This window comes from Dipodomys merriami, unplaced genomic scaffold, assembly GCF_024711535.1.
Source record: "Dipodomys merriami isolate MVZ:Mamm:240054 unplaced genomic scaffold, mDipMer1.0.p SCAF_20, whole genome shotgun sequence".
Taxonomy (NCBI): domain Eukaryota; kingdom Metazoa; phylum Chordata; class Mammalia; order Rodentia; family Heteromyidae; genus Dipodomys; species Dipodomys merriami.
In genome coordinates, this window is record NW_027203382.1 from 24,150,815 (window position 1) to 24,172,657 (window position 21,843).

Here is a 21,843-nt window from a genome sequence, read left to right on the forward strand (position 1 = left end):
CTCATCCTTTTTCATACATTACTTCCTCCCTCCTGTTATCTTAAAATATGCCACCACTCTATTACGTGGTGAGTAAGAGGGAGAAAGTGACCTAAGAAATGAAACATGCTCACCACTTAATATTTTTTTAATCAATAAGATAGTTATTCTGTTTAGACTTGTATCTAAAAATAGCTAGTTTATAACATAAACTAAAAATAATACAGTTGATATACATGAAAAAGGGTATTTTGAGATAAATATTCAAACACATTGTTTATGATTTTTTCCCAGAGATTATGCTTTATATCAGTCAAAACATGCCATCCTATAAAATGTATATTAATGTATGAAAATATATATTAATTACTTCTTGAAATTCTTTTTTTTTTTTTGTCAGTCGTGGGGCTTGAACTCTGGGCCTGGGCACTGTCCCTGCGCTCTTTAGCTCAAGGCGAGCACTCTACCGCTTGAGCCACAGCACCAATTCTGGTTTTCTAGTGGTTTATAGGAAGTAAGAGTCTCATGGAGTTTCCTGCCCAGCTGGCTTTGAATCACAATCCTCAGCTCTCAGCCTCCTGAGTAGCTAGGATTACAGGCATGAGCCACCAGTACCGGGCAACTTCTTGAAATTCTTGAAATGCAGTAATAAATTTCTACTATATTTATCTGAAGTAGCTTAAACATTTCCATGACTTTAAGGTATAACTGATTGATGTAAAAAAGCTTTTGTATTCTCTTACATGAAGATTTCCCATCTGAACCTTGGCTCATTTTTGGCTCATTTTGACAATGGTCAAATTACAAGTAGGGGCTTCACAATTAGTATGGTGGGACATGTAATCATCTCTTTCCCTCCCCCCCAGAACCTGGGTCACTTACTATTTTTTAATCATAACTTCTTCAGTGCTTTTTCTAAATCACCTAAGCACAATGTCATTGTCACATGTAAAAGCAACAAACAATAGCAGTTGAATCTGTCTTAAAAGCAAACTAATTATCAGCTTGGCCTTATCCACACAAATGTCCATGCATAGAGTGGAGGAGGGGGCAAGAAGGGGAGAAGCCACCAAGCTATGAGATAAGGAACTGAAGGAGAATAGTCTCTCTCTTCCAAGTGATTTACTTGAGGACTTCAATTGAAAAGTATGCCCCCAAACACTAATTAAATGTGCCAAAAGTGATTCCTTCCTGCTTCTATAGAAAATACAGTTGGATGCCTCTTTTGAGCTGTGGTTTTCTGTGGCAGACCCTTGACTAATGAATTCTCCAGGAATTTAGCATTCATTTGTTTAATTGGTGTGGTGCTTGGTTTTCCACACTATGGTCTCAGGTGGCTTGACTCAAGCTACTTACGAGATTTGAAACAGAACAGAAATGTCTTTGTTTATAACAAATGCATCTAGAACTTGTAATTAATAACCAATTGTGTCATACACAAAATTCTCTTCTGTTACTTATTTTTCAGAACTTGAAATTTTCTGTTTTATTCTGTCTGCCTTTGTAATATGAACCTCTCTTTTTTGTACCAGTTCTGGGGCTTGAACTCTGGGCCAGGGTGCTAACTCTTAGTTTTTTTGTTCTAGTTTAGCACTGTACCACTTGAGCTACAACTTCACTTCTGGTTTTTTGGTGGTTAATTGGAGAAAAGAGTTTCATGCTTTCCTGCCGGGGCTGGCTTTCCCCAAGTATGGGGGAACTCAGCACCTCATGCTTCCTTGCTTGTTTGCTTGCTCGCTTGCTTTCTCTACTGGTGCTCTACCATTTGAGCTGTGCCTTCAGCCCTGTTCTTTGCTGCTTATTTTTAGACATGGAGTCTTGCAGACTTTCCTGCCCTGAGTGGCTTTCAGTTGCTCTCCTCTAGACATATGCCTCCTGAGTAGAATTACAGCCATGAGCCACTCAGCTTTACTTTTCAGTGTTACTGATGCAGAAAGTTGTACACACTCAGATTGTGTGTGACATTGTTTTAAAAAGAAAGTTTGTTTTTACTGTATGAGGTCAAGATTGGTCTATTAAAGTTACAATGGTCATTCTCATCATCAGATTTACATACTACTCTTAGTTAAAAGTTACAATGGTCATTCTCATCATCAAATTTACATGCTCTATTAGTTAAAAAAGTAGAGGGGGACTAAGCAATGAAAGAAAAATTAAACATGACTGGATGTGGTGGCGCATGCCTGAAATCACAGCACTGGGAAACAGAGGCATAAGTACCACAAGTTTGAGACCAGCCAAAGCCACACAGTGAGTTCCACTGTAGGCCACATAACATGATTCTGTCTCAAAAAAAAATTAGTTTTTCTGATCATGTTTCAGGCCTCATTAGATGTTAGAGGCCACTCAAAATAAACACCAGAATGTTTCCATGTTTAGGACAATAATTCTCTATCCTCCAAATAACTGTAGCTGAATTCATGGTACATTAAAATTCTTTGTGAATATCTTCACCAGAAATGTGCTATGTCAGCTTGGCAAGGGAATTTTGAAAGCACAGTGTGTTAATTGTGGGTATTTGTTGTTTTGTTTTGTTTTTTCTTTATGGTGCTGCTAACCATTTTGCTCAGACTAAAAAAATTACTCTTCTATACCAGCAGGTGGAAGCAAGAGCAGTAGAATTGTGCTTTGCTTGCCACATGGACTAAACTAAACGTTCTGTGGATTATCAGTGACTCAACGTATCCTCGTGATATATTCCTCACATCACTGCTTGTCAACAAAAGCTTCAAAGCATCTTCTTTTGCTAATTTCATTGCCTGCTTTATTTATATCCTGAGTGAACTTGGGAATCATTCTGAAGTGGACAAGTTTAGGTTCTTCATCTCTTTTTCTATGCTTACTGATTCAACAGCCACCACATACATGCTGGCTGAATGCCTTCTTCTGCATTCACCAAACAGCACAAACATTACTGAGATGTAAAGCTTGCATTCTAGTAGAATTATTCCTCTCTCTGACCTCAGATAGTGGGTCAGTCACTGCTGCTGGTGTGTCTCCAAGCAAGCAGTGATTGGCTTGAGGAGTGACAGAGTTTAGTGTTTACACAGACCCAAGTCATTCAACAGTGATGAGAGCACCAGGTATTCGTTTAAAAACATATGGGACTTAACTTACATATATGGTATTTTTCCTTATAAATAAAAGGGCCAAAGCACTCTTTAAGAAAAGGACTGCTGGTTTTTAATTTTTTTCGCTACAGCTTGTGTAGTTTGAAAACACAAGTGCCCTTTGAACATTGGTCTTGAGAAATTTCTAGTTAGATGTAGACAGTGTGAGTGATGTTTGCTGGAATACACTTAGACCTCCCATAAATGCCGGTTAAAGTAAAAGTGTGATGCTCTAGAATAGTTCTGGTAGCTGTGTATTAATAGCCATAATAGAAAAAGAATTAATGATAATGGTTTTAAAAGAGGAGAACCAATTCAGAGAGAGAGAATGTCTAGTAAGACATAGAGAACAATTTATTAATTATAGAAAATGGTAAAGAATGGTGCCAGAATTTCCTGCAAGATTTCATAGCCACATATACTTAGTACTGTCTTAAGCCCCCAAGCTGTTTATCAGTTTAATCCATTGTGCTCCAGAAATGTCCAGCTCAATTAAAGGATTTTAGTGTTCCTCATTAGCTTCATTAAATGAAGATCTCTGAGAATATACACAGTAGAGAGGTCTGACCCATTATTTCCATCCCTCCCTTTCCCCTCTATGCCATCATTAAATCCATAAACCCACCATCCCTACTCCCTAGATGTCCTGAAAGTCTTGGCCAGCCCAGAAGTCACTCTTCAATAGATTTTTGAGACTTTCTTAGCTTGAGTTTCTTGCCCTGTCCTTTACATTCTTATCACATTATGGGATAATAATTGTATTATATAACATTTACTATCTGATATCTAGTTTGTCTCTGTGTTTCTCTTTCACAATTCTGTTAGCTCCTCCTGAAATGACTTTCTTACTTACTGAAGAAATGATTTTTTTTCCTGAAAACTCCTTTTATAATGAATCTTTCTTTTGTATTTAGTCTGTATAATTCCAGATGATGGTAACAAGTCAATCTCTGACCTATACTTCTTACCCCTAAACCACTCCCTGGGTGTGGAGAATCAAACCCAGAGCCTTATACATGCTAGGCAAGTGGTTCACCACTGAGCTTCTAGCTTAACCTATCTCTAACCTGAGTAGTCACAGTGGAATAAAGCACAGTATTTGCTGCACAAAAATGTTTCTCAGAATACCTCTGCCAAATCTTTTCAATAAGAAGTATAGACAATTTGTTTGCTTGAGCACATGGAGGAAGAGAATGTTTTATTGATTATATAATAACAGTTGATTAAAGGCTCTAGAAAGGAGACCCTGGGGAAAGGAGAGCCATCAGTGGCATAGTAGAAGAAAAAGTGGCGATTGTACCTGGGAAATTTTCAGGCAGTAAAAGCTAAGGACTGTAAAATGCCACACACATCTTTCTTTATAAGTAATAGGGAAAAGGTGGAAATGGGCACTTTATCATAAACAGTTGTATTTCCTGTTCACTCAGAAACAAAGCAGAGGACTAGGGATGTGGCTCAGGTACTAGACAACTTGCCTAACAAGCTGTTAAGTCCCTGAGTTCAAATTCCCAGTTCCACAAAAATAATAATAACAACCATTTTTTATTAACAACATGAGTCTCTACTGGTAAAAATTGGCTTATGACAAAGCATTTAATTCCACAACATTCTGTCCATCAGAAACTTCAGTTCTAAACCAAATTAAAAGATCTTTAAATAAAACATGTTTGTTGTTAGGCACTATTTAGGGAGAACACTGTTTAGGGGCTATAGTTAACTGCACTGGAGAATTCACCAACCACTGAGCATTTCATTTCCAAGTGTAGCAGCCCATTCAGAAAATAGTTATTAACATCCTGGATGTTTGAGGATACTCAATATGTGCCATTACACTGCATCATCTTCTCTATACAGATCAGGGCTTTATATGGTGCTCTGTGAATCTAAACATTCTCAAATGGAACTCCTTAAATAATCAACATGTAAGTAATAGATCAAAGGAGCTAAGCTTAGGCAGAACTTTTGAAAACTTGTTACAGAGTTTGCAAATATATGAGTAGTCTTGCATAGTAGCACATGTCAGTGATGCTTGGAGTCAGGCCATGGATTCAAGGCTAGCCAGGACTACAGACCACTCAAGTAGTAGAATACAGGACTAGACAACTCAAGTAGTAGAATACTTCCCAACCCTGAACAAGACCCTGGCTTCAATCCTGGGTTCAATGTTGGGAAGCAAAACCAATCGGGTAGCTCCACTAGGGTGTCAGTGGCCACCTGAAATTCAATAGTGTCTACAATCAAACTGTCTTACTTTCTTCCCCAGACCAAATCTGTTCTCTTTTATTCTGTATATCAATGATAATCACCAATACACTCAGGGCTTCAAAGAGACTCTGGATGTCTTCTAGTCTGTTCTCCAGATTGCCTCCAGAGTAATCTTCCTAAAAGCTATCTCATCACAGCATATCCTTTCGCAGGCTGGTTCCCAGTGACTTCAGATCAGTTCCAGGCACTTAACTTAGCACACAAGGCTTCTTAAGTGCCCAGCTATGTACCTGCTGGCTTCCTTGGTGCCATCTTTTCTCTCAAATCTGTCCTCTAGACATGATATACTATTTCATATCACCTTCATGTGTTATGCTCTTTCAAGCCTTTGTGATATCCCCCCCCCACACCCTCTCTCTCCGTCACTCCCATCATGGTGCTTAAACTCAGGGCCTGGGCACTGTCCTTGAGCTTTTTCACTCAAGGTTAGGGCTCTACTTATTTGAGCTACAACTCCAGTTCCAGTTTTCTGGTGATTAATTGGAGATAAGAGTCTCATGGACATTTCTTCCCAGGCTGGCTTTGGACCATGATCCTCAGATCTCAGCCTCTTAGTAGATAGGATTATAGGTGGGAGTCACCAGCATCTGACTTTCCTTCCTTCCTTCCTTTCTTCCCTCCTTCCTTCCTTCTTTCTTTCTTCCTTCCTTCCTTCTCTCTCCCTCCCTTCCTTTTAGATAGGATTATAGGTGGGAGTCACCAGCATCTGACTTTCCTTCCTTCCTTCCTTTCTTCCCTCCTTCCTTCCTTCTTTCTTTCTTCCTTCCTTCCTTCTCTCTCCCTCCCTTCCTTTTCTCTCCCTCCCTCCCTCCCTACCCCTCCTTCCTTCCTTCCTTTCTTTTCTTTTCTTTCTTTCTTTCTTTCTTTCTTTCTTTCTTTCTTTCTTTCTTTCTTTCCTTTCCTTTCCTTTCCTTCCTCCCTTTTCTCTCCCTCCCTTTTCTCTCTCTCCCTCCCTCCCTCTCTTCCCTTCTCTCTTTCTCTTCCCTTCTCTCTTTCTTTCTTTCTTTCTTTCTTTCTTTCTTTCTTTCTTTCTTTCTTTCTTTCTTTCCTTCTTTCTTTCTTCCCTTCCCCTCCCCTCTCCTCTCCTCTCCTCTCCTCTCCTCTTTCATTCTTTTGTCTGGGTAGAACTTGGAGTCTGGTGACTACTATAATAGGCATAGAAAGAGGTAGTGAGGTTTTTGTGTAAGATTGTTGAATGAATAGACACAATTCATGTCTAACACTTCATGCAACCTGAGCCAAGAGTGTCATTGGAGACCCACTTCTGACCCCTCTTATTCCATGGGGGTCTCACATGTACTGACCCCATCTGTATGTCCATGCCCCGACAACTCAGAGATGTGTCTATACCAGTAATACTGATCACTCCCGGGGAAGAGGACCACACAGGTTCCTGGAGCTTACAAACTTGAGTTGTAGTTATATGAGTCAGGTGGCAAGGTTTCCTTGGGCTAAGAGCCCTCTTGTGCTGAATTTAGTCTCAGAAGGGCCAAACCAAGAATGATACTATTGGAGAAGCCTATTGAGAGAAAATTGTAGAATAGTGAAAGACTGAAGCTCTAAGGGAAATAAATTAATCATGGAAATACAGGAGTGTGAGCTGAAAAAACAAGATTGTGGCCAAAGAGGATCTACTGTTGCTACCTCTAAGGAGCATCTCCAAGTGTGGTGAAAAACCATGAAGATTCTAAGAGTGAAGTACATCAAAAAACTGAAGTTAATGGAGTGATGGGGCTCATCTTCCTATCCTGAGATCTCCCAGGATGACTGAGGAGCTTAAAATAGGGAAGGCTGCCAAATACAATACAGACCCATGATCTCAGCATGCTGGAGGAAAATGCATTCCAGGTCAACCTGGGCTGCATAGTGAGACTCTGGCTCAAAACTAAATAAATAATAAATAAAATATAAGAACACAAAATCAAAGCAGTGGATTAATAAGACAACTTTGTAGACAGTTGGAATCAAGATTAGAGGGAATGTTTCTCAGGAAATAGCCAGGCAAGAGAAATAATTAAAATGAGCACGTACATGCATTCCAGAGTGGTGAGGAAGGGGATTGATTGAATGCAGACCTCAGTGGCAGCTATAGGCTGCTGTAGGAGAAACATTAACTCCAACACACACACTAGCAGGATTTGCCAAGTTTTTAGAGAATTGGGAGAGATTTTCAGGAAGTATACAAACCTTTTAATACTACACAATAATACTATACAGGAAAGGGAAGGAAAATAGAAATTGTAGAGAGACATAGAGTCATGGCATTTTGTATAATGGAGTGTCAGTGTGGTTCTGGCTACATTTTCTTTTTTCTTTTTGTTGGTTGTGGGGCTTGAACTCAGAGCCTGGGCACTATCCCTGAGGGTTTTCCACTCAAAGCTAACACTCTAATACTTTGAGCCACAGTACCACTTCTGGTTTTCTGGTGGTTAATTGGAGATAAGGGTCTCAGTCGGATGCTAGTGGCTCACACCTGTAATCCTAGATACTCAAGAGGCTGAGATCTGAGAATCATGGTTTAATGCCAGCCTGGCAGGAAAGTCCAAGAGACTCTTTTTTTTTTTTTTTTTTTTTGGTCGGTCATGGGGCTTGAATTCTGGGCTTGGGCACTGTCCCTCAGCTCTTCAACTCACGGCAAGTGCTCTACCGCTTGAGTGGTTTTATTGGAGATAAGAGTCTTACGGACTTTCCTGCCCGGGCTGGCTTTGAACCACAATCCGAAGCTCTCAGCTTCCTGAGTAGCTGGGATTACAGGCATGAGCCACCAGCCCTGGCCAAGAGACTCTTATCTCCAATAAACTATTCAGAAAAAGCCAGTAGTGGCGCTGTTGCTCAAGTGGTAGAGCATTAGCCTTGAGCACAGAGAGGCTCAGAAACTGAGTCCAGGCCCTGAGTTCTAGCCCCAGGACTAGCCACAAAAAAAAAAAAAAAAAAAATGAGTCTCACAGACTTTTCTGCCCAGTCTGGCTTCAAACCATGATCCTCAAATCAGATCAGTAGTTAGTAGTTAGGATTACAGGAACTACATTTTCTTGTATGAATGTTTATTTGTGATGATGAAGGAAGATGGCTTTCTGTAATATCTTAGTCATATCTCAGGTCATGTAATGAGTATTATCTGTTCAGCCCATATAGTGTATTGGGATGGGGATTCATGAAAGAAATGTACTGTATCAGTTAATGCTTGAGAAAATCTCAGTCTTATTTATAAAACTAATCGAACAGGTACATAACAGTAGTTTAAGTATCTAAAATGAATTGCACAGATGAAAGTTAACAGAAGCTCAAGTCAAGGTGAGTTAGGATGGCCAAAGAAGCCTTGGTGGGAAGGAGAAGAGACTTATAAATCTTACTTCTAAAGAAAGTCCAAAGTGAGATAAGCTGCGCTTGTTTTCTCTCATATGCAAAAGCTAGATCTAAAATACACTGGGACATGAGAAATTATACAGGACTATAGGCATTCACATATAGTGAGACAAAAAGGATACTCAGGAGAAGAACAAAAGGCACAATGCCTATGTGCCTCTGATCATATAAAATAGTATTTATTAAAATGAACTCCAGGAAATAGAAATGAGGTTTTAGTTTTCTTTTTATCATGTTTGTTCATTTATCTGTACTTGGGAGGGTAAGGGGGGCACAAATGGAGGGATAAAGGGTGAACAAATGCAGCAGTAATACTCACTAGACACTATGTTGGAAATGAACTATAACTTGTGCATGGGGATGGGTGGGGAAAAAAAACTGGGAGCAAAGGGAGGAGTGACTTTGTCCAAAAAAAAATGTACTTGTTACCTGACTTATGAAACTGTAACCCCCTCTGTATATTACCTTTATAATAAAAATAAAATAATAATAATAATAATTTTTTAAAATCCAGAATTGGGCACCAGTCACTCACACCTGTAATCCTAGCTTCTTAGGAGGCTGAGATCTAAGGATCGTGCTTCAAAACTAACCTGAGCAGGAAAGTCCATGAGACTTTTATCTTCAATAAACTACTCAGAAAAAGCAGAAAGTGGTGCTATGGCCTAATTGACAGAGTGCTACCTTTGAGCATAAAGAGACTCAGGGATAGTACCTAGGCTCTGAGTTCAAGCCCCAGGACTGGCAAAGAAAAAAAAATCCAGAATGTCAAAGCATACCTTAAAGTACTCAGAATAGCTATGGAATATTCATTTGTCCATATGAAGCAGTGGAACCTGGTGATATCTGTCCATATCTACACAGATTACCTCCTTGCCCAAGCACTTGATTGGATTTTGGGACACATGACATAAAAGCCTTCACAAATGCACCTTTCTGTCAATTACAGTATAGTATTCTGTACGCTTTCTGAGTCAGAAGTTTCTCAGGTTTATATTTTGAAAAGTACCTTGAAGATACAAGAGACAATGAAAGTTTTTGAGACAAATAATAAAAAACCTGGGCCAGGCGACAGTGGCTCCATGCCTATAATCCTAGCTTATCAGGAGGCTGATTATAGGCTCATGCCTATAATCCTAGCTTATCAGGAGGCTGAGATGTGAGGATCGTGGTTCAAAGCCAGCCCGGGCAGGAAAGTCCTTGAGACTCTTACTTCCTATTAACCACCAAAACCAAAGTCACAGCAGCTCTGTGACTCAAATGGTAGAGTGCTCACCTTGAGCTGAAGAGCTCAGGGAACAGTGCCTAGACCCCAGAGTTTGAGCCCTAAGACTGACAAAAAAACAAAAACAAAACAAAAACTGGGATTTTGTGAAGGAAAAAAATCGATTTTGTTTTTAATTTTACAGCAAGAATCTGTAATTCAGTTAGATTTCATTTTCAAGTAATTGTACATAATAATCCCTATAGAAAGTCAGGATCACTCTTTGTGGCCTTTTCCAGCTGTGGTAGCTGTCAGACACAAAACATCAATGAAAAGTTCTCACTAGAATTGTAAATATACAAGCACAGCTGGCAGAATGGCTTTAGGAAAGGTGTCTCACCAGGTGCAGAGGTATTGAGGAGATTATTAATGTGCCAGCATTGAATGAGCTGAGGACCGTAACCAAGGGCCACAGGAAGAATACTCAGCAAAATCAAGGTGGAAGAAAGAAGAAAAGAGAGAGAATGCCGAGAGCAAATGTTCTATGGATCTCATGTTTCTATTGGGAGTATAAGCCAGTCTCCTGTCTCATTCTCTTCCTCTGGTAACAAGTATTATAGATCCTAAAAGAAATTAAGAAAATTCTGTAAACCCATGCCGTCATGATTTTTAACTTTTGTTTCTTTCATTGTTGAGGCCTTTCTTCCATGTTGAGGCCTTTCCCTCATTAGCAGCAGTAGGAACTGTACAAAGGGCTGAGTCCCTTGTGCCAGATGGAAGTCCTGACACTTTTTTTAGTTTAATTGAGTTAAAAATCAGATAGGCTGTGATCAAGTATCAACCTTAATATAAGCATTAGGTAATAAAGGAAAACTAGAAGAGATCACCTTAGTGAAATGCTTAAAGTTATTTTACTTTAAAGCTATTTAATAATGAAATTTTGCCCATAGTCGTCATATATAAGAGAATGGTAAAAATGCTTTCAACATTGTTCTTCTACTTACTGTTCACGTAACTTGGCAGTACCAGACCCAGGCTTTTCATCTGTTGTAGAACTTCTTGGCAGCACCATCAGTCATAGCCATAGCTGACTCTCTTAAAGGCCTCATTCTGTGTCCATAAAGGTTGTAGGAATAATAGAATTTTTAGCCAACTGCCTACACTGAAATTCACAATTTGCGCCAACATCAACATCGTAAGCCTTCTAGTCATCCATCATTTCTTGTACTCTGACCTCCACAGGAGGTTTTTCCCCACTATGCTTATTCCTCTTTTAGTTTTTATAAAAAAGCCTTTATCAGTTAGGATCCTCTAAGAAGCCAAAAATATAAAACCACATTTAAACTGACTTGAACACTACAGAGGATTTATTGACTCATACAACTGGAAAGTCTGGCTCTGGGTCAGGCTTCAGAGTTAGTCTAGGGGCTCAGTGATAACAAGTATTTAGTTTCCTCTCTATTCTACTATTCACAGAATATATTTCATCATAAGTCACATTCCACTTTTTCTCATAGGCTGGCTGCCAGCTGCCATCAAGGACACAAGCGTACTCAGTTGCAACCAGCGGGAATGAGACCTCTTTCTCTCAGCAGCATCCTGCGCATGAATCCTGTGATTAGAGGCAGCCACTTCCAAAACAAATAGACTGACGTTAGGGTGTCCATGCAAAAAGGGAGCAATACATATGAAATTAGATAGGGAAAAGAGATGAATGGCTATACAACCTTCTTAACCTATTTAACCATCTACTACACCCTAGACTTCTCCATTGTTTCTAGACCATTTCCTTGATAAATAAAACTCTACTGTTTGATACTCTGTCTTAGATCTTTCTCCTCCTGACCTTTACTAAAATCCACTCAGCCCAAAAGAAAATCGTTCCCCCTACATTCTTCTTCCTTCCACACCCATACCACAAAGTAAGAAGGAAATATCAACATCTTTCTTCTCCAGGTTGTGCCTCCACCCACAGTGATGCCCTCATCAGCACCTCTACCACTGTGTAAAATACCTTTAAAGGAGCCGGTATAGTTCTGTGATAGAGCACATGCACCTAGCCTTGAGTTGATTTCCAGCACCACACAAAAGATTTGAGTTTCAAGCCGGGCGCTGATGGCTTACACCTGTAATCCTAGCTACTCAGGAGGCTGAGATCTGAGGATCCCGGTTCAAAGCTAGCCTGGGCAGGAGAGACCGTGAGACTCCTATCTCCAATAAAACCACCAGAAAACCAGAAGTGGCGCTGTAGCTCAAGTGGTAGAGTGCTCGCCTTGAGCTGAAGAGCTGAGGGGCAGCGCCCAAGCCCAGAGTTCAAGCCCCACGACCGACCAAAAAAAAAAAAAAAGATTTGAGTTTCAAGATCTGGTTTTGCCATTCTGTGCCCTGCATTTGATGTCCTTCTCCCAACCTTATTATTGGTCTTCTCCTTTATTCAAATACTTTAGTTAAAAAGTCTTCTGTGGAATGTATGCATTATCTTGCCCATGTAATTGTAACCCCTCTGTACAGTATGTTCACAAAAAAAAAAAAAAAAAGTCTTCTGTGGTCCTAGGGGTGTGTGTGTGTGTGTGTGGTGTGTGTGTGTGTGTGTGTGCGCGCGCGTGCGCGTGTGCATGTGCATGTGTATTGTGCTCCAGCTCTTTTGGTAACTATTGGTATACTCTACTTGAACCATACCTCCAGTCTGGCTTTTTGGTTGCTAATTAGAGATAGATCTTAAAAACTTTTCTACCTCTATTGGTTTCTGATTGCTTCTTCAGACCTCAGCCCCCCAAAAGCTAGGATCATAGGCATGAGTCCATCTGACAGCCTGCATGGGTTTTTGTTTTGTTTTGTTTTTTGTTTTTAGGGTTACAACTTTATTCTTTATTTTGCATTGTTATTATAAAGGTGATGTACAGTGGGATTACAGTTACATAAGTCAAGTAAAGAATACATTTTTTAAAATTTATTTTATTTTATTTCTTTTGGGGGGTCCGGTCATGAGGCTTAAACTCTGGGCCTGGGCGCTGTCCCTCAGCTCTTCAGCTCAGGGCTAGCGCTCTACTACTTGAGCCACAGCGCCACTTCCAGCTTTTTTCTTTTTGCTTATGTGGTGCTGAGGAATTGAACCCAGGGCCTCAGGCTTGCAAGGCAAGCGCTCTACCACTGAGCCACCTTCCCAGCCCTAAAATTTATTTTTATTTATTTATTTTTTGTCGGTTGTGGGGGCTGAACTCTGGGCCTGGGCGCTGTCCCTCATCTCTTCAGAGCAAGGCTAGCGCCCTACCACTTGAGCCACAGTGCCACTTCCAGCTTTTTTCTGCTTATGTGGTGCTGAGGAATCCAACCTAGGGCCTCATGCATGTGAGGTAAGCACTCTAGCACTGAGCCAGCTTCCCAGCCCAAGAATAAATTTCTTTTTGGATAATTTTACCCATCCTTCACTTTCTCCCAGTTTTTCCCTTCCTTCCCCACCCACTAATTGTATAATTCATTTTCAACATAGTGTCTAGTAAATACCATGACAGCATGGTTTTTAATCCTAGCTCTCACCATATGACTAGTTGTGTGGCCTTGGGAAGTACACTTTTAGGGTTTTTTTTTTTACATAAATAATCATATTATGTAATTCATAGGGTTGTTGAAGGACTTGAGTGAGTTTCTGCATAGAAAACATTTTGAACAGTGACTAAACACTCACTATGTAGATATTAGGAAATACAGCTTTTTTAAATTCATAATAAGCTCTACAACTGGAGAATGTGTTGGAGAGAATTAGGAACGAATGGGCTGTATATAGGTAAGAGAGAGTTAAACATAGGATCAATGCTACTACTTTGACTGTTTTAAGGCAGGGATGAGGAATGACCTATGGACCACATAAGATTTGAGAAATGATTTGGTCTGGCTTTGCCAAGGTAACTATGGCCAGGAACCAAAATTCAATACATCTGGGAGCTTTTCACATAGCAACATAAAATCGATACTAGCTAATACCATATACCAAATGGCCCCTGACAAAAAAGATTCCTTACCCCAGCAAGGGATACAGGATTGGTGTCCTAATTCTTAAAATTTTTGTTTTTCTTTTTCTTTTATGGTAATGTAAGAGTGATACCAGAGATTATTTCCAGAAATGAATTCAAATCATTATGTTTAATTTTAAAGAATTTAGCATTCAATATAGAGGAATATTTTAAATAATTCCTTACTAAGCCTATAATTTTTTTAGTGCTATATACATGGTTGCCAGAAGTTTGCACAGGAAAGATTATTAGTTTAATTTATAAAGATCAATTTGAATATCTCTGATACCTAACTTTCCTTCCTCTATGTGGTTTCATTATACTGACAATTCAGTGTTTGCATAGTACAAATTTCATTAAAACTTTAGGCAAAAACAATTTAAAAATACAAGGGAACAGTATGTGTTCAACCGAGAAAATTTGCTCAGTATTTTTTGAAAAGTTAATTTTAATTGAAATTTCCTTTTTTAATGAATATTTTTCCTTGCTTTGGACCAACAGAAATGTCATTTCTGTTCTTTAAAAAAAAATTATTATTATTCTTTTTAGAGTTGGTGGTTCCAGGATTTTACTCAGAATGACTTTGGGAAGAGATGTGGCATCTCCTCTCCAGGCAATGTCCACCTACACTGCAGCTGGCAGAAATGTTCTAAGATGGGATCTTTCACCAGAGCAAATTAAAACAAGAACAGAAGAGCTCATCATGCAGACCAAGCAGGTGTACGACACGGTTGGAATGCTGGAGATAGAGGAAGTAACTTATGAGAACTGTTTGCAGGTGTTGGCAGATGTGGAAGTGAAGTATATAGGTGGGTAGGAGGCATGAGCACACCCACATCTCTTTCGTTTTTGTTTTTGTTTTCTATTGGCCATAGGGCTTGAATTCAGGGCCTGGGCGCTGACCCTGAGCTCTTTGGCTCAAGGTGAGAGGTCTACCAGTTGAGCCACAGCACCACTTCCGGTTTTCTGGTGGTTAATTGGAAATAAGAGTTTCACAGACTTTTCCTGCCCAGGCTGGCTTTGAACCATGATCCTCAGATCTTAGTCTCCTGAGTAGCTAGGATTACAGGTGTGAGTAACTGGCACCCAGCATACCCACATCTTGTTGTTTGTTTGTTTTTCGTCAGTTGTGGGGCTTGAACTCTGGGCTTGGGCTGTCCCTGAACTCCTCAGCTCAAGGCAGCCACTCTACCACTTGAGCCACAGCACCACTTCCAGTTTTCTAGTGGTTTATTGGAGATAAGAGTCTCACAGACTTTCCTGCCTGGGCTGACTTTGAACCCTGATCCTCAGATCTCAGCCTCCTGAGTAGCTAGGATTACAGGCATCAGCCACCGGCACCCGGGCTATACTATGTTTACTACTTACTGATTTTTGCATAGTGCTGGTTCATTGCTCAGATTTAGATTCTCTAAGATTTAGAAATTTTATTATATTAGCAAAGGTTCTGTAAAATCATACTCATTCATTGCTTTCTGGACAAGGACAGCATTTTGATGACATATTTCAAGACTCTTAAGAGGCAGAATACCTGCCTAGCAAGCTCAAAGTGTGAGTTCTAACACTAGTCCTGCCACACACGCGCGCGCGCATGAGCGCGCGCGCACACACACACACACACACACACAGAGTGATACACTGATGAAGTTATTCTCTGTTTGGCAGAGATATTCCATGTGTGACTTCATATGTGTGTCCTACTCTATGTGCTTCATGTTTGGTTAAGTGCTTTTCTTCAGTCATTCATGACCAGGTTGATGTGCTAGCCTAATAATTTAGACATTAAATTCATGTAAAAATTAGTGAAAGAAAATTCTTTTTCTTAGTTTTTGTTTTGTTTTGTTTGTTGGTGGTGGTGGTTGTGGGCTTGAACTCAGGGCATCGACACTGTCCTTGAGCTCTTTTGCTCAAGACTAGTGCTCTACCACTCAGAGCCACAATACCACTTCTGGTTTTCTAGTGGTGAATTGGGGATAAGAGTCTCACAGACTTTTCTGCCCAGGCTGGCTTTGAACTGTGACCCTCACTCAGCTCTTAGCCTCCTGAGTAGCTAGGATTCTAGACATGAGCCATTAGCACCTGGCTTTTCTTGTTGTTTTTTATTGTTTGTTTGTTTGGTTGGTTGGGTTTTTTTGAACCAAGTTCTTACTACGTAGTCCAAATTAGCCTTAAGTTTATGGTCCTCCTTCCTCAGCCTCCCAAATGCTGGGATTACAAGCATACATTTCCATACTCAACTAAAAAAATGCTTGCTTGTTTGTCTGCCTCCCTGCCTGCCTGCCTCCCTCCCTCCCTCCATCCCTCCCTCCCTTCCTCCCATCCTCCCTCCCTTCTTCCCTTTCCCTTCCTCTCCCCTCCCTTTCCCCTTCCTTCCCTTTTCTCTCCCCTCCTTTTCCCCTCCTCTCCCTTTCCCTTCTCCTCCCCCTCCCCTTCCTTTTCCTTCGCTTCCCTTCCCTTCCCTTTCCCTTCCTTCCTTCCTTTCCTTCCTTCTTCTCTCCCTCCTCTCTCTTTCCTTCCCTTTCCCTCCCCTTCCCTCTCCTCCCTTCCTTTCCTTTCCCTCCTTCCTTCCTTTCCTTCTTTCCTTTTTCCCTCTCCGACCTCTCCCCTCCTGTCTGTGCCAGTACAGGGGCTCGGACTCAGGGCCTCATGCCTAAGTAATTATTTAAAATTAAATAAGTAATTATTTAAAATTCAGATTTTTTCTCAATAGCAGATCTTTTAAACATACTTTACGATTTGTGATATTTGCTTCTGCTTTCCCATAAAATTATCATTGTTGAATTTGGGAGATTTCTTGAAAACTAATTTTCTTTTAACTGTGAATGTTGTGGAAGTTCCTTCTGCATTCATTAGTAGCTGTTAAAGACTTGCTTGCCCAGTGGCCAGTCCTGGGCATCAGCCGTGTTTATAGCTTGGCAGGGAGAGCTCAAGTTGGCTTCCAGAGCTTTGTAGCAAAGGAAGGAAGGAAATGGTTTTCAGCATTATTGTTTGTTTAGTAATGTGTTTCCATTTTTAGGCTTCTGAGTTTTATTACTCATTTGAGTTTTTCTTAGTATCTTTTTGAGCTAATTTTAAACATTTTTTGAGGGGTTGGGAATTGAACCCCAGCTCTTGAGCTAATTTTTAAAAATAAGCAGAAAATGCATATTACTAATTCTAGCTTAAACAAATTCTGCATGTATCAGATTTAAAAATGTCTCTTCCATTTTTCCCTTCACTAAATAGGCATAAAATTTCATATTAAACAATAAAAGTAATATAAATTATTTTGATTCTTTCTTTTAAAAATCTATATTATGTATTTATTTTAATAGCTCTGACAAAATTTTAACAAGTTTCATTGAAGCAATGTTTCAGGAAGTAAGGCAGCTTGCTTGACTTCATTTCTTGGTAAGAGACAGCTATATTCTCTACGTGTATTACTTATGTAAATTTACCTGGTTAGGGTACTTTCAAAACACTGAAGATACTGAAGATATATATATATATCTTCAATATATATTATATAAATAATATGTATATTGCCATCTTCATATATTCATTGTCACAGAATAGGCACAACCATCACCAAAAAACACTGATTTTTGGTGTATAGTCTTGATTATCTTACTAACTCAAGATTTTTGACTAATTAAAGTCAAAATACAAATAAAACTCAAGAACCAACTTTAGTAAAGATTAGAACAGACTCACCATCATAATTTAACAGAAATACCCCAATATCTAGCTGCTTACTGGCTATGACTAATTAAATTTATGACAGTTCTCTGAAATTAAATGGATTATTTTATGTTTATATGAAAATATTTTATAAAATGACCTATGTGGACACCAGTGCACTGGTGGCTCACACCTGTAATCCTAGCTACTCAGGAGACTGAGATCTGAGGATCACTGTTCAAAGCCAGCCCGGGCAGGAAAGCCGGTGAGACTCTGATCTCCAATAAACCACAAGAAAACCGGAAGTGGTGCTGTGGCTCAGGTGGTAGAGAGCTCGCCTTGTGCTGAAGAGCTGAGGGACAGAGCCCAGGCCCAGAGTTCAAGCCCCACAACTGACCAAAAAAAAAAAAAAATCCTTTGTCTTGCTGGGCACCAGTGGCTCACACCTGTGATCCTAGATATTCAAGAGACTGGAATATGAAGATTGTTGGTTTGAAGCCAGCTCTGGCAGGAAAGTCTGTGAAACTCATATCTTGAGTAAACTACCAAAACGCCTGAAGTAGAGCTGTGGCTCAAGCTCTGATCATAAAGGCTCAGGGACAGCACCCAAGCGCTCAGTTCAAGACCAAGGACAGCAAGAAGCTGCCACTGCGGCTCAGAGTAATCCTACAAGAAACAGATGCATCAAAGACAGAGGCAGACAGCCCCAGAAAAACATGCCATTGCAAGACAAAGCCTTCCGCCAAAAGCACCCAGAATCTGTGCCCCACAAGGAGCCAGGACCCAAACCAACACCCACTACCCATAAACGTCAACTTGGTCAAGTACCTCCAGCTGCCCCTGTCTTTGAGGAAGGTACCATGTAGGGAGATTTGTCCCTCTTATTCAAACAGAAAAAGCTTTTCCAGAATTTTCAGAGAGGGCGCTTCCTTCCTCCTAAATAACTGACTCCTTGCTGAGAATATCAATTTCTCTTAATAAATGTTGTTCTGACCAAAAAAAAAAAAGACCAAGGATAGCACCAAAAAAATTAACATAAAACAAAAATTATATATGTTATATATATAAATTGTATACACACATATATGTGTGTGTGTGTGTGTGTGTCTGCCAGGCCCCAGACTTTCAGTCTCTAATTTTGTGTGTGTGTGTGTGTGTGTGTGTGTGTGTGTGTGTGTGTGTGTGTGTGTGTGTGTGTGTGTGTGTGTGTGTGTGTGTGTGTGTGTGTGTGTGTGTGTGTGTGTGTGTGTGTGTGTGTGTGTGTGTGTGTGTGTGTGTGTGTGTGTGTGTGTGTGTGTGTGTGTGTGTGTCTGCCAGGCCCCAGACTTTCAGTCTCTAATTTTCAAACCCCTCACTAAGTCCCTCCTTCTCCAAGGCCTAACCTCCTCCATAGCATATCACTTTATGTCCCTGCCCTTGGGAGAGTCTGCCTTTGGTTAGTATCTTTGTCTTTAGATCGTTAAAAAATTAGACCTTAAATGTACTTCTGGCTTTTTTTGAGATAAGGTCTTACTGTGTAGTCTGGTCTTGAACTCACTACCTTTCTTCCTCCACCTCCAAAGTGCTAGGATTATAGGCTGTGCCATTTGGCTGCCCTCAATGTGTTTTGATAAATGCTCAGACTACATCCTGTTGTTCATAATGATGCCAAGTGGGACAGCCAAGTCCTGCATTAGTTTCTGCCTCTTGATGGTCTTAGGAAAGTGTGCAGAAAGAATATACATTAGCATGTCATTCACCTGGAAAGAGGTATTCGGCTGCATACTGCTCTGATGAGTCCTGTGGTGTTCATAGTTCTTCTTTCTATCAACAGTGGAAAGAACCATGCTGGACTTCCCCCAGCATGTGTCCTCTGACAAAGAAGTGAGGGCAGCAAGCACAGAAGCAGACAAGAGGCTTTCTCAGTTTGATATTGAGATGAGCATGAGAGAAGATATATTTCAGAGAATCGTTCATTTACAGGTAAAAAGTACTGCAAATCCCTTTAATATGGAGGGGGGAAAACCTACAAGAAGAAGAATAACAACAAAAACTTCCAAGGGGCTAGTAGGTGGCTCAGTGAAGGTGGCCACAAGCTTTGCATGTATTAGGCCCTGGGTTAGCGACCCAGAACGGCAAAAAAAAAAAGAAAAGAAAGAAAGAAAAAGATATTAGTAAACCCATAGACACCAGTCCATTCATACATTCATACATACAGTCAGTTTCTGTTAGAACTGGACACTTTACTAAATAATAAATATACTCCAAATTTATATTTATTTTACTCTACTGCTGTGATAAGAGAAACAGGACCATCATGATGTAATACATGAATTCTTCTTTACACTGGATAAGGTCTGAAACAATATAAAGTGTGCAATTTCAGTATATACTACTAAAGTGAATAATATTGAGGTCCCAAGATACCACCAGCTTAGATAGTAATCAAATATAATTTCCAAAGTGGATATCAAGTATTATCTTACCTCTCAGTAATTTTTCATTTAGGATTACATTTCATAGTTCTTTCTACAAACCTGAATAAACTTTCCAGTTATTTCCATTGGTATTTAGTATATTATACCAAAACTTAGTGGCCAGAAATAGCAAAAATCATGTTATTTTCTAAGTTTCTAGAGACCAGAATTTCAGGAAGGAACCAATTGGGAAAATCTGACTTGGGTTTCCTACTCATGTTTGGCATAGGTAACTGGAGTTGAAGCAGATTGGATCTAACCAGTTGTTTTTCTGTAATCCATAGATATCTTGGTTAGCTTTGGCTGTCATAAAAAAGTATCATAGCCTGAGTGGTATTACAATAGAAATTTATGCTCTCACAATTCTGAAAGCTGGAAGTATGAGATGATAGCCAGCGTGATCCTGTTTGGATGAGAGCTCTCCTGGCTGGCACTCAAATTGTATTCACACAACCTTTCTCCATCCACATGGAGAATGGCGGTAAATATCTATACATCTTATTATACAGTCACCAATCCTTGTACATTGAGATCCTACCCTGTTGACTTCATTTCACCTTAATTACCTCTCCAAAAACCTATCTCTGAATATTATTCCATTGGGATTTAGGACTTCAACAAATTAATTTTTAGAGCACACAGTTTAGTCATAGAATCGCCCTATGTGGCTAAATGGTGATACTTTACAGCTTGACTGCCTCAGGGTGCTAGGACTTCCCTTGATGGCAACTCAGAACATCAGTGCGAGGGTTCCATCAAACCATATAGACTCTGCTTTATAACAAGTCCCAGAAGTCACATAGCACCACTTCTGCCATATTGTATAGGTTGATGCTATAGTTTGGCTCTTGAGAGCTCCCCAAATCCCATGTGTTGAAGGCAAGGTCTTTCAGTCTGTTATGCTACTTGGAGACAGTCAATCCTTTAGGAGTTGGAGCCTAGTGAGCAGAAATTAGATCATTACGATGTTATCAAAAAGTATGCCCTGGAAGAGGCTATTGGGATCCCAAGCCTTTCCTGTTTCCCTTAGTCTCTTCACCATGAGCTTTACCATGCTCCTCATTATAGTAAACCACAGGTCCAGAAAGCTGTATCACCAAATGGCCACAGACTAAAACCTAAAACTGAGAGCTAAAATAAGCCTTTCTTCCCTGTAAGTTGAGTATAGTACTTGAGGTAATTTGTCACAGTTACAGAAAGGTAACTATCACAGTTGATCAGTCACTTAAGATATGACACATCTCAGTCTGGAGAATATCAATTAATTTGAAGTGTATCTCATATAATCCATAATGCCTAATTTTTTTACTAAACAGAGAGAGGAGTTTATAACAGACTATAAGGCTGACCAGTGTGTTGTCTTCCTCCAAGTGTGTGACTAAAAACACTATTTTACCTTTGTACAGTTACAGAGCTACCCAATTTAACCTTTGTACCCAGGTGAAGTAGCTCTTTTTATAATTGGAAAGGTTAGAGGCTGAAAATGTTTTAAGAACCTAGAAGTGTTTCCTGCTTTGCCAGATACCATGTAGATTTCACATTAAATCTCTTGAGAGGGAGATTTAGTTTTGGATTCAATTTTGTACCTCTGGGGCAAGTAACATGAAGAGCTGATCCAGAAGAAATAAAAATGGCAAGTAAACATATGAAAAGATATTCAGCCTCATCAGTAATCAGGGAAATGAAGACCATAATAAGTTATTTTCATTTGTAGGATTGGCAAAAATTAAGCTGGGCTCCAGTGCCTCACACCTATAATCCTAGTTACTCAGGAGGCTAAGATCTAATGATTG

The 21,843-nt window shown here is 39.9% G+C and overlaps 1 protein-coding gene across 3 annotated transcripts in view; it reads left to right on the forward strand.

Moving 5' to 3' along the window:
• Window positions 1-21,843, forward strand: part of Nln (neurolysin) — an 89,143-nt gene that overhangs the window by 17,622 nt on the left and 49,678 nt on the right. For 2 of the 3 annotated variants that reach the window (XM_070031247.1, XM_070031248.1), the window contains 2 exons: window positions 14,484-14,743; window positions 19,408-19,556. In XM_070031247.1, the coding sequence (XP_069887348.1) occupies window positions 14,484-14,743; window positions 19,408-19,556 (409 nt within the window). The remainder of the gene's footprint in view (window positions 1-14,483; window positions 14,744-19,407; window positions 19,557-21,843) is intronic. The other variant, XM_070031249.1, reaches the window with a different exon arrangement.